Source organism: Poeciliopsis prolifica, unplaced genomic scaffold (genome assembly GCF_027474105.1).
Source record: "Poeciliopsis prolifica strain line A6 unplaced genomic scaffold, Auburn_PproV2 SCAFFOLD019, whole genome shotgun sequence".
Lineage (NCBI taxonomy): Eukaryota > Metazoa > Chordata > Actinopteri > Cyprinodontiformes > Poeciliidae > Poeciliopsis > Poeciliopsis prolifica.
Genome location: NW_026562394.1, coordinates 3061815 through 3075219, shown reverse-complemented (window position 1 = coordinate 3075219; position 13405 = coordinate 3061815). Strand labels below are relative to the sequence as shown.

At 36.9% G+C, this 13405-nt stretch overlaps 1 protein-coding gene across 1 annotated transcript in view; it reads left to right on the top strand.

Moving 5' to 3' along the window:
* Positions 1 to 2904: 2904 nt before the first annotated feature.
* LOC129368514 (sodium/potassium/calcium exchanger 3-like) overlaps positions 2905 to 13405 on the top strand; it is a 30450-nt gene continuing 19949 nt past the window's right edge. Inside the window, exons 1-2 of the mRNA XM_055043527.1 lie at positions 2905 to 3385; positions 12984 to 13094. Coding sequence (XP_054899502.1) covers positions 3283 to 3385; positions 12984 to 13094 — 214 coding nt within the window. The 5' untranslated portion in view covers positions 2905 to 3282. The remainder of the gene's footprint in view (positions 3386 to 12983; positions 13095 to 13405) is intronic.

Below are 13405 nucleotides of genomic sequence, written 5' to 3'. Positions count from 1 at the left end.
CATGTTGTGTTTTGGCTGCATCCCTCCAGCAGAGATGACAGATAAATCTCTGAAACAAACCGCACTGCTGACCGCAGATCAGGCTTGATTTTAGGTTTAAGACGTAATTGGACAGGAGCGCTTTCTCATTTTGAGTGTAATTGCTTATGTGCTCTTGTTTATATCCACTTTGTTTACACGTCAGACTGCTGGTCCAGAAGTAGTTCACACAGTTTCTGCACAGTGTCGCTGACTTTTCCAGAATTATGTGAAAAAAAAAAAAAAAAAACTCAGTGTTGTATCTGAAGTGTAATCTTTTTCTTTTGCTTAAAGAATTAAATTTAAAACAAAAAGTCTGTGATGTTGAGAAAATCTGGGGACTGAAATGCATAAAATGTAGAAACAAGATGAGATGAAACATGGATTCTTGAGTTTAAAATGCCGTCCCTAAATAAAAAAATTGGCATCTTCACCTATGTTTTGGAGGATTGAGAGTTGTATAATGAGTGGGAATCAGTAAATGTTTTAATGGAAGACATGCAGGCAGGTATTAGTAATAACTGATAAAGGTTCAGCATCTTCTATTAAAAGTGAGTAATCAAGATGTTATTGGTGAAATTCAGAAAATATCCGCTCTGCTGGATGGAATGAGAGCAACTAAAGAAGAGATTGTGTTTTCTAAGCAGAGTTAAGTTTGACACACATGTCATTTTGTTTCAGTCATGTTCTTTGATAAAAATGTTTCGTTTTATCATTTTGCCATTTAGGATTCAGTCCAGTTTTAGTTGACTTAATTTATTCCAAATTAACTTTGGTTTTCAGGTTTTGCATAATTATGATTGGATAGTTTTCAGGCTACCTTGCTTCCAGATGTCTCTTCAAATTTGTAGAGCTTTTCTTTTGCTTCTGCATACAAAATATATTTGATGATGTCTTTATGTTTTGATGTGTCCATTCCTTTTTTCTTTTCTATTTTTGCATTATTTTTGCAAAACTCATAAACATAATCTTCACTTTGTTCCGTTCTGCCACTAAGAAAATTTAAGTTTCTTGTCGGCTATTTTTTCAAGTCATCCTTGTAAAATTGGATCTGAATGGATCATCTTGCTCCAAAATTCTTCTTTCATTTTTACACAAAGTTTTCATCATTATTAATGAGTTCATACCAAGTTTTCATCTAGAAAATTGGGAGAATGTGGAAATTTTTCAACATCTTATTGCTTACTGATTGTGCTTTGATTGATTCCAATCAGAAATCATATTTAGCAGATTTCAATGAAGAAAAGCCGTCGTTTGTTAAAGCATGCACTCTGTTAATAAGTGATGCAGTTCATAACTATGTAGCTTTCCCCGTTTGGTGATAACAAATCCACCACTCCTGTCATAAACTGTGCAGTTAAACAGTAAGAATGACAAACACCAGGACTCTTTGTGAGGATTGAAGACACATGAGGCTACTTCTACTGATTGTTTCCTTTCACTGCTAAGAAATGGAGTCGATTTAAGTTTTTTATTTAAGACATTGTCCAGACTATTCCTGTTGTAAGGTTATTGCAAAAGGTTTTGTGTACATTTTGTACAGATATACGCAGGCAGAGCTGCAGCTGTGTTTTTTAATCCACTCTCTGATTCTGGAAGGTCTCTTCATGACAAGGTGCTAAAACATCAAGAGGCCTTTTATTTCTTGTGGTTTTTATTTTGCATTACTGGAAAAACTCAAGATGAAAGAAAGGTACCAAATATATTTGGGCCTTTCAGAGGTTTATATTTTTTCTCAAAACTATAAATGATCACTTTCATGTAATACTCAATTACTCAGTTCACAATTGTTGATGTTTTCAAGCTTTTATTTTGATATTCCACTTACAGTTAATGAAAACATAACATTTAGGATGAGAGTATCATGCCAGACCAGTAAAAAAAAAAATTTCAGAAATGTTTTAATTAATTTGATAAAAAATTACCTAATTGGAGCACAGGTTCTAATTTATTGAACCTATATAATGATCCACAGACTGTGTAAGTCACCAAACTTCAGTCATAACTCTGGATTGAAATGCCTTATCTGTAAAAGTCTCACAAACTGCATGCTTTCCTGGAAAAGACCTGGCTTTTAGAGAGCAGTCATGAATCTTTAACACAGTTGAAATCAGGGCCATTGTATTGTTAATTATAATTTTTTCATGCTTTGTCTATCCTAAATCAAGTTTTGATGTTTTGTCTCTCCATTGACAAGCTGTTAAACTTCTTGATTATTCCACACTTTTCTGTTGCACCTGTACCTGTGGCTGCAAACGTGGCCTTTGGCCTTTTGTTACCACCACCAATCTTAATATGTATTTGGCTTATCCATGTTGGTAGTAGTGTCGGGTGAAAGGAGTCCATTTATACGCAAAAGTTTTCACACAATCGCTCTATAGAGAGACAAATAAAGCAGCCATCTTTAAAAGTGTGGTATGAATCCAAAGTACTCAGCGAGAATGTTCATATGCAAAATATTGTAATACCATGCAGAAAAAGCCCCATTTACCCCTGAATTGTTCAGTATTGTGAATTATTATGTATCAGTTTTATGGAAAAATTACTTTTTTTTTTTTTAGGTTTTAAATTTCAGTTACATTTCTTTTAAGTTTAATTTGATATACTGTCACTTTAAAATCTATATTAAATATCCATATATGGTTAGAAAAAAAAGGACGTTATACAGTCTATATTTTTTTATTCATAGCTGTATAATACAATGCATTTTTGGTTGCTACGTCATCACTTATATGCATTTTGGACACATTTGCGTCCAGAATGTGGGTAAGGCCAAACACTTCCTGTGCCAAAGTAGATTTGATTTGAATTGCGCACCCTGCGTTTTGTCGCTCCCTGGTGGCCACTGATGAGCACTACACCCCGAGCAGGAACACAGTGCTCGGAACATACCGCCTCCTGTTGCTGCACCTCACTGTGGGATCTGCAGTCGACCTTTCAGGCTACACACATGAACGCAGAAAGCTCGTTGGCGCGTCTCCTCGCTATGTGCGACCAGGAGGGCGGTCGGCGGAGTTCACCAGCTCGGCGCCTCCTGCTCTGAACCAGGAGCTGCTCGGAGTGAACTGGGCTCTCGTCTTTGCGGGGGAATTTTCTTCTTCTCTTTTCTGTCTTTTGGACCCAACTTGTCAGAGAAGCAGCAGAAGGAGGGAGGGAGGGAGGAAGGAGGCGGTTTGTTTCGTCGCTGTCCTCCAAGAAAGTGTGAAACAAGTGTAAAGACAGAGAGCAACAGATGTTTTTGGTGAACATGCAGCTGGCGGAGGAATGAAAGCGGCAGCGAGGCACCGGCGGCCCTTCCAGCGGTTCTGCTGCTGCGGAGTCGGGCTGGTCGCCGTCATTTGGCTCGCGCAGGTCCTGCAGGCTCCAGGTGAGACCTTAATTAGGACGCACGGCTGCGTCTGAAGTTCACTCTGACTCCAGCTTTATAAGTTAGTGCTTAAACACATACTCCAATCTGAATACTGTGTAAAATTATTTGCAGTGAAAATGACAAAAGACGAGCAAAAGTACATGTTGTGCTACGTTAGTAGTATTAATAGTAATATTAGTTCATTTTTATTGTTATATATGGATTCATTTTATTAAACGTGCAATTTTGTATATTTTAAAAGTAGAAGTAAATCAATATCTTCCTTTTAAAATCTTAAATGTTATCAGATGGTTTGCAACAGGATATGCATTCTCTTTATTCCCTGTCAGGTTGAATGTTTGACCTTTTAAACAAGCTGAACTTGGAGAGTTTAGATTGAATTTCCAGCAGCACGCCCTGCTGCTGCAGAGTTTTTCCCTGACATGACTGCAGCCCATCCCTCAGCCTCTCTGTCTGGGCTTCTTGGGATGATTGACTCTGTTCACCCTGCAGGGAGGTGACAGATTGTTGATCATACAAAGCGGGCACAAACTGTGGCATGTGTAAATCCAATCACTGGGGGTGTAGGCTGGGCATTATCTTTAGCTCAGAGGACAAACCGACGATGACGATGCACGCTAAAGACTCATTGTTTTATGAGCAAACTGTTTTCATATATGAAAAACAGGGTGGATTTTAATAATAAAAAATGATCAATTTAAAAAGTATGACTTATTTCAAAACAAACTGATTTTGTGAACAGAATCCTGATTTCCACCTGATTTAAATTTATAAAAAATCTAATTAATCCACAGAAACAACTTGATTACCATGATTCGTGTGGCATGACTAACCTGTGTAAATATACATCTGTGTGGCTATATATGTAGATAGATAGCTATTTATTTTTTAAACAGTAAAAGTAAAATGATTGCTGAAATATCATGACGGTGTTTCGTGTCACTCATTTTGCCGGGGAAGTTTGTGTTTCTCATCCTCTCATTTGGCCGTGGGCAGCAGTAGGTAGGGCAGAAAATGCTCCTATGTCTCTGCTTCTTCCTTTTGCTTCTTTTTGAAAGGAGTTTAAAATGTTGGAAAAGTACGACAGAATCTGGGAGGAACAATATGAAGAGAATTTGAAAAGGGAATCTGATTACCTCCCATTTTCCTTGCTCTTCTCTTTCTTCCCTATCAGTTTTAGCTTCTAAGTCACTACAATCTGCAGTTGCACATAAATCAGATATTTAGAAAGCAACACAACTTATGTTACAAGCAATTTCTCTAAATTTAACACAAAAGTGCCATTTTTATTAGTGTCTTCAGAGTTAATGAACCCATCCTGGAGGAGCATCGTACTGCAGCACATTTTGCTGTTATGACCTGCTGCATGATTCAGAGACGTCTTCACATCGTTGATGTTGTTTCACTTTGAGAAATGTTTTGGATCATTGTCCAAACTTAATCTTCCTCACAGATTGCTGATTTCGAATGCAGCAAAAAATAAAAGCCCCAGAGCATCACTGAGCCACCGCCATGCTTTGCTGCAGATGGTGTGATTCATTCTTTCTCCTCCAGACATACTGCTGGCTCCGAAAGTTAACATTTTGAGTTATTGCTTCACAGAATCCTAAAACTTCTTGGCTTTCTTACTCAGCTGGGAGGCAGTTTTATGTTTTATGCTTTTGGTTCATAAGTGTTTTACTTCCTGGAGTTCAGGCATTGAGCCTGTGCAGGTTTTTCTGCTGTCAGGGAAGAGTTTTTGACCATCAGCCTCCTCAGGAATCTGGTGGTGGTTCCACTTCCTGCCACATCCAGCCAAGATTCCTTTAACTGTAAAGCTGAAAACAATCCAGCTGTTCAAGTTTCCTTCAGCTCTTCTTAGTCCTTTGACCCTATTTCTAACACGCAATAAAACTTTGTGTTATCTCAACTAACTAAGCATCTGATTGGTTGCATCGAGTGCGTCTGATTGCCACATATTGTTTGCAAAAGTTATGAAGAATTATCCTTGGGGGCATTGAATGATTTAGATCAGGGTGTCACACTCATCGTTTTGGGACAAATCACAATCACGAATTGATCAATGTATTGATAAAACCTTTTCACAAGCTGTTAAAAATATCAATGAATCCTTAAAATTAAATATCATTGAACATATTTTCAGTCCCTCCAGGATTTTGTGATACATTTTGTGATTTTGCAATACCAAATACTAATTTGGAAATATTTGCGACATTTGTGCTTGTTTATGACGGTACATGAGACATTTTATTACCCACTTTATAGATTATGGATTAAAATCTGACATCAGCGAAGGCTGAGGCAGCTGTTTAGTAGAGGTAAGCAAGTTTTTGACTATTTTTGAGAAAAATCTGCAATAAACTCCAAATTATGTAAAAGTGCAAAAAAGTTGCCAGTTTTATGTCAATTTCCAAGATAAATTTCAAGAAACTAGAGGGACTGATTGATGTAATTTGGCAGTAAATGGAGAAAAACTGCATTGATTTGATTGATTACATAATATTTAATTAGTGTTTAGAATCTGTAGGGCCACATAAAAAGCTATGGCGGGCCAGATTTGGCCCACGGACCTTGAGTTTGTCACAAGTGATTTAGATTGTGCAGTAGTCAATGGAACTGGATTTAGGGTTGTTTTTGAAGGAAATCTTTATCTTTTATTTACTTCAAAGAATAAGTGTTAAATGTTGGCAATAAACCTATTTTGCAGCAGGGTTGGAATCATTTCAGGAGGCTCTGAATTAATTATGGGCACAAATCCATCCAGCTTGCACAAATAGCTACACTGAAAGCAGAACCATCATACTTTCTGCCTTTAAGCTGTTAAAATGATCAACTGCTGTTATGATATTTCAAATCTATATTATCTGTTTATGATTTTTCACAAAACACAATGACTATTTTTAGTAGAAGCCATTTCAGTAGATAAACAATAAAATGACAGATATTTTATGATATTTACTTTCTGCATAGAAGCCCAGAGAAATGTGTTGGAAATGTGAAATGTGGCAGCGATGCCCCTAAAGGCGTCACCTCACCCCCTCGCTCTCCAGCTCGTCATCCACTCGTCGCCTTTGCTGATGTGGTCACACACTGTCACACACATCCTCAGCAGATGCTTCAGCACCATTTTCCCCCTCGCCTCACGTGCGCATCCAACGGATTTGAGTAGCTGAACTTTTTCATTTCTGCGAGGAGTGTTTTAATTCCCATTTGGGCTTCATCCTGCTTCTGCTGCGTGCCATCCCTTTGTGGCAGAGCGTCCCGTTGTATGAGCCGTGTCATTAATATTTATGCTTCACCTTTAAATTATGAGTGTGCCATCAACCTGAAGAGGTTCTCTGAACACAGACCAAGGCTGCTCGCTCCAACCTTTTTGGCAAAGCTTGTGGTCTGCTGATTGTAATGGTGACAGGCAGAACAATACTGGAAAATATTAGACATGCTGCTGCGTCCACAATAACACAGCTTTTGTAGCCATTTATGGCTATCCGTGTCTAAGCCGCTTTTTTATCAGGAGCTGCAGTAGTCATAGTTAACAGTAAATAAATGCCACAGTAAATTTGAGTAGTTAATAGCCCAGGCACACCTTTATGATTCTGCAAAGTACAAATGTTTGACGTTAACTGAAGTTGTCATAAAAGTGTTAACCTCTTGGCAAATCCTACAGAAGATGCTACTAAGCTCAATAAAAACAAACCTTTATGGAAATGTGCTTGAAGGAATAAGAGCTATCTATGATTCTCTGCTTTCTTAAACCACCTGGTCTTCAACTAGACCAAAGATTAGACATCAGAGATTAGAAAGCTTGATTTTTATCTAAAGATTCAGTATGGTATGCTCCAGATGAAGATTACTGGTTATGTAATGTAATTGTAGGCAGAAATTTAATCAACCTGCTTATTTACAGTGCTCTGGGAGAGGCTTCATTCCCCTTAAACTTTTTCATATTTTGTTGCATCACAACCACAGATCTCTGTCTGTTGGGAACACAAAGTAGCATCCTTGTGAAGTAGATGGACAATAATACAAACTTTTATTTAGTCAGACCTCTTTAATCTGACACCTTTAAATAAAATACATCACAAATAACTGCTTTGTGAAGCAGTCTAGTTAGAGGAATCCAGAAGATTGCAGAAGACTTGAGACATGAGCTATGGTTCACCCTCAAGTCAAACATAAATATTCAAGCAGAGCTGCAATGAAATTATTTAAATCAAACAGTACTCATGTGTGAAAATGGCCCAGTCAAAGTCCAGATCTAAATGTGGCACGACTTGAGAAATGAGGCTCATGGAAGTGCTCCATCCTGTCTGATTGAGCTTGGGTAACTTTGTAAAGAATGTTTAGGTGTTTGAAATTGGGAAAAAAAAACACAACCAGAAGATTTCCAGTGCAGTCAGAGGTCACAATATTAACTCAGGATGGTTGATACATATCACATTTTTTAGAGTTTTATGAGTAAGAAAATTAACTATATATCTAGGCCTGTCACAGTAAACAATAAATCAATAATCGCATCATAAATTAAAAGAAATACAATCATTTTAATTTACTTTATTTTTTTCTCTCTTTTTTCTTTTGTTTTAACAAAAACTGGATGATAAAAGTCTTCAGTTTGGTGTTTTAGTCGCCCTTTTTTGAAATGTAACTTTGTTTACAGAGACTTTATAATTTACTTTATTTCTTGTTTTCTTTCTTTATTTTGGATTTCCCAAACCTCTCCAAAGTCAAGTATTTAAATGTTCATTAGAATTTCAAGTTTATTGATCTTTAAGAATGTGTTCTTGCATTTTATGCCATTATTGCTATTATATTACATGAACATGTTCATAAAACAGAAATGTTACAGTTTATCGCATACGTTCTGGGACAATTTATTGTTCAGCAAAGTTTGATAGGCCTACATAATTCTTTGTTTCCTTCTCCTTCATAATCATGCATCACCTTAAAAGTTGGTTTATTAAATAAAATCTCAACAAAATTTACTTCAAGCACTGTCAACTCCTTTTAAAGATGCTGCAAATAGTTGATTAGTTACTTTTCTATGTTAAGTCCTCCATTGTAGTTTAGGGTTTACTGTAGTTTCTTCTTGATTAAGCAGCCTTTACAGAGCTTATTCTTTCAGTGTTTTATTTGTAAATATTAGTCATAGAGGTTGTCACATAATTTTCCTGGCAGTCACTGGGGAAAGTATTAACAAGTCTATTATTCTTGGTGTTTAAACTCAAGAACATAAAACCTAATGAACAGAAAAAGGGTTTAAAGTTTGCTGAACACACCAATTAGGAGCTTTTGAGATCAAAATGTTCTCATAAAGATTTATGTGTCTTATTTTTCGCTCTGCATATAGAAAGCAGATCAGATTCATTGCCTGACATTTAAGGACTCGTTTCTGCTGCATTATGTGTGTACGGAAAGCTTTATATCATCCACAAAAAGCCTTATCATTATTTATTACTTTGTTATCTACCTGTGAGGCCATAAATGTCCACAAACTGTTTAATGGCATTTAATAGCAGCTTTGTCTGAAATATCCATGTTCCTTTGTGTTCAGTCCTCCTCTTTTGTCGAAAACTTAGTGTCCCAGTTGGTCTGTAAAGTATCCAGTAGGTTAAACAGGTAGTAAATTTTTTTAACACAGATCTGGATCACAGGGAAAATTACTAAATATGGTCTGTTACCTTACAGATAGTAAAACTCTTTCATACTGAATCTGAATTGGTCAATACACTTTAAATTACCTGAATCAGACCTTACATTTATGCCACTTTCACTCAAATGAAACAGAAAAAAGAATATGAATAATATATTTCCCTGCCTAATAATCACAACAAATTATTTAAGAAGAAGTTTATGAGATCAATAAATGCTCATTGGGTTAAACTATAAACATTTATTTCTTCAATATTTAACTTTTTCCTAAAAATATGTCAACTAAACTAATATATCAACCATTTTTGATTCAAAAACAAAGAAGGAAGAGGTAATTTTGAACCATTACTGTAACAATGGGAATTAGAGGCAGCACTTCAACTGAGTGACTTTACAGTAAAAAGTAAAAATGAAAAGTAATCTCCTTTTCAATGGTGCTGCTGGGAAGAGGCAGGATGTTAGCATGACATGAAGCTTTTTGGCATTTTGTGATAAGAAGGCTGAAAATATGGCTTATAATATAAAACAAACAAATTTAGTAATACTAAATTTGATGTGATTAGAGTTTGATGTGATTAGAGTAACAATTGCGTTTCAATATATGATGCATTTTATCACACTGACTCTGCAGAATGTTGTCAGCGCTTTGATGTGGCGGATTATTGTTGAAAAAAGAAATATTTTTGAGTTTCTTGTCAGGTAATCACTGGTCAGAGCAGAACGACCTGAAAATCAGTCACTTCTGGTTGAAAACACATTTTGTGATGCATCTTTGTTAATTAATTGTTAGTAAGTTATTGAACATTTAAACAGTTTTTGTTAAAAAGCTGATAAACTAATGTTGCCTCCATAGTTGCCATGAATAGATAAATAGCCGTTAGCAGGATAATTTTTATAAATCATTAAAGTCATTAATTTTTTTTTACCTGTTCCAGATAATTGTTTTTTATTATAGTTGTGAAGAATAAAGTCTAATTATATAAAGTGATTTAGGTTCAGAATTAGAAACAATACTATAATTTATCGCAATAACTTCTAGAATAATTAATTTCTCTAACAAAGAAAATTGTAAAGATTTCTGACTTATTTTACCGCCTCATACAAAAATGATTTATTCAACTTTTTTTAATCTAGCAAATTACAACTAGGTGACTCTAGTTGTAATTTCTGCACCTGCAGTCTTTATTCAGCTTTTAAAAACAGGATTAGGTTATTTCCATACAAACTCTACAAATCAGATTTTATCTCTGGTTGTTCTGGGACCGCTCTCCTATATTTACATTTCATGAACTAAGTTTTGTCATGTATACCAACAATCACTATAACAGTCATGTCAATCTTACAGGTCAGAGGTCAATGTCAAAATGAAGACAGTCATTTTAAGTAGCTTATATTTATAACTCTTGAACTTTTTCACATATTGTCATGTTACTGATTACGGTTATTTACAAATAAAAATCTAAAGAGGGGTTCATTTGTATTCAGGTATTCTGAGTCTTGGTCTCTATCAAAATGTTTTACACATTTGGAGAGTGAACTTTTTGTCTATTCTTGGAACAATCATTCACCTCAGTCTCAGGTCTCTTACAGCTTTCACTCCTGCCACCAGGCTTAGCAAGATTTCTGGGGGAAACCTTGAAAATGTTTTGCATATATTGCATGAAAAGCCCAAACAGCAAAAGCCAGCAGTTTTTAATTACCAAAGTTATTCAGAGTCATAGTAAGGGGTCTAAAGAGCTGCTTGCAGCTCCTGAGCCACAGGTTGCAAACCCCTGATGTTGACCCGAAAGTTCAATTTGCTGTCATATGACCACAGCACTTACTCCACATGACCTGTGGAAAACATTAAACAGGGCCTCTTCGGGCTTTCTCTCAGGAATGAAAGCCCTGCCGCAATTCAAATGTCCACAATTGTGGAGCTCATGAAATATAGCTGATTTTTCTACATTTCTCCCTCTCTGCAGGTCCAAATTACCACGAACTTTGACTGCTCTCCTCATTAATTTCTTCCTGCTGCACAGCATGTTAAACGCTTGAGCTGTGGCATTGTCTAACTTTTCTTTAAACTTAACAACTTTCTGACCTATCTGCTGTGCTCCTTGGTTTTCATTAATCCTTAACTTCCAGACCGAACTTGACGTAGACGATCCAGCCAAATTTGTAGTACCGTGTTTCCGCCACACTTTGCGCTATCTGAAAAATTCCAACGGTTTCTGACAGGGGAGACGTTGCGTTTTTAAGCCAACATCGGGTTATTACGGTAATTTCACCCCCGCGTAGCTGGCGGTGAAATTAATCTGAGGGTCGCTCGGTAAATTGCGAAAATAACTTGCTAGAAAAGTCCAGTTGTCATGGATAAGTGGGCAATATGTATGTTTACTCATAGGACGTTTAATAAACTGCGTACAATTAAAATAAGCAAAAATATACAGGCAGAGATTTGAAACGTAGGTCTTATGAGGTTAAGCTACATGCTAAGTAGCAAATAGCTAGTTAGCATATAGCTAAGTGTATTGTGAGTAGTTACCTTTAGAGCTTATTTATTTAAGGGTATCAGAGTAAAGGGGGACAGTAAAGGTGGTTAACAAAAATTGATGCAACACTTTTTACATTTTCATTTGTCAAAATCTTTAAAAGACATGATTAATTTCGACTCTTTTGTGTTGATTTATGACATAAAATCCCAAAACCATAAATTCAAATTTGTGGTTAAGTGGCATAAATACTTTTTGGAGGTTTGCATTTAGCACTGAGCTAACTCCTGTTTAACTTTGATTACAAATCAAATTTGTATTACACGCCTTTAAAAGAGTGTAATAAAAAATATCCTCCAAGATATTTCACTGAAAGCCTTTGCATTCATATGATGATTGCTGCATCTAATAATTGTTTAGCATAAAGGAAAATCTGACTTTATGTTCCCAGAGGGATATCTTTAAATAGCTTTCTCTCTGAGCCAGCCATTTACTGCATTTGGAGCCAGAACGTTTGTTTTTCGCAAACATATGAAGCATCTCATCCTCTTTCCATCCCAAAGAGTCTGTTACTCACCTCAGCGAGTTCAGAATCTAAAAAAAGAAACCGAGCAAACATGACGTTTTCTGCTCACCTTTTTATTATTAGATAAGATGGTTTTCTAGGTGACTTGTCCCAGTTAGGAGTGTGAAAATGCCGCAGAGCCATCTGTGGCAGAAACCTATTTGAATTTCATACGAGTCGAGCTCCTCTTGATGCCTCAACATGAAAGCCCTCAGGTCTCCTCTCGGCCGCGACCGCTGGCCTCGTGAAATGGGCTCATTGAGCTGTGAGGTACAAAGAGACACTGCAGCGCCTGGCAATCACGAAGTGCATCAGACACACAGACAGGCTGCTTCATATTAATACTGCGATGTGATGGAGAGTATAATAACTTTATCCCTGTGGCCTTGGCGGGAAGCATCTTTGTGGGTGGTGAAGAAGGATGTCTGTGTTTTTTATACCATAATTGGGATGGTGAGGCAGATCTATTTGAGGGGAGTTTCTTGGCTGTTGCCTCCCAAAAGCCTGTAGTGACTGAAAACCACATGAAGATAAACTACTGAAGAATGAAGCACAGAGATTGTAGTGCATCACTGAATATACCGCTATCTCTCTCAGCCAGGAATATAAATTACAAGATGGAGAATAAATCTGTTCAATTTCACTCTAAATCTTTTGGCTATTTGTGGGAATGTGTACAAGAAAGTCAGACAAAGTGGCTTTTTAAACCTGTATAAAGCAGTGGACACATGGCTTGGCGATAGAATAAAGATGATTCTGTTCATTCATGCCCGGTGGAAATGATTGTGACAAGTTACAACTATTTGTTCCAATAAATACATCGATTGAAACCACAGTCCCTCCACACTGAATGTAAGCATGTGCTTGGCTTCGCCCTACACTGACCGCTGCTGTTCTGTTACAGAGACGAAGTCCTCCGGGCCTCAGCCAGGCGTGAACGGTGAGCTGCTGCGATGGACACGCAGGTTGATGCAGGACAAGTCAGACAACCAGAGCCTGGATGAGCCCCGAGCAGGTGAGTCACCCGGCCTCACCTGGATGGATGTCAAACACCTCCAGACTGAACGCTGCAAACGGAAGCATGGGAATTTGATACATGGTTTTTTAGTCGGACTCTGACTTCATATTATGTAGTGTTAACTAATGTGAGCAAATTTTTACAGCTGAGTTATAAAGCCAAGAGCTTCTTCTTGGAACAAAATAGTAATTCATTATCACTAATTTGACTCAGAATGACTTGATTATTGAAAGGGTTTTGCATAAACTGGAACATTTTTAAGTGAAGATCTGCTCCTCACACTATCTCATAGTGAAATTTAAAAAGAG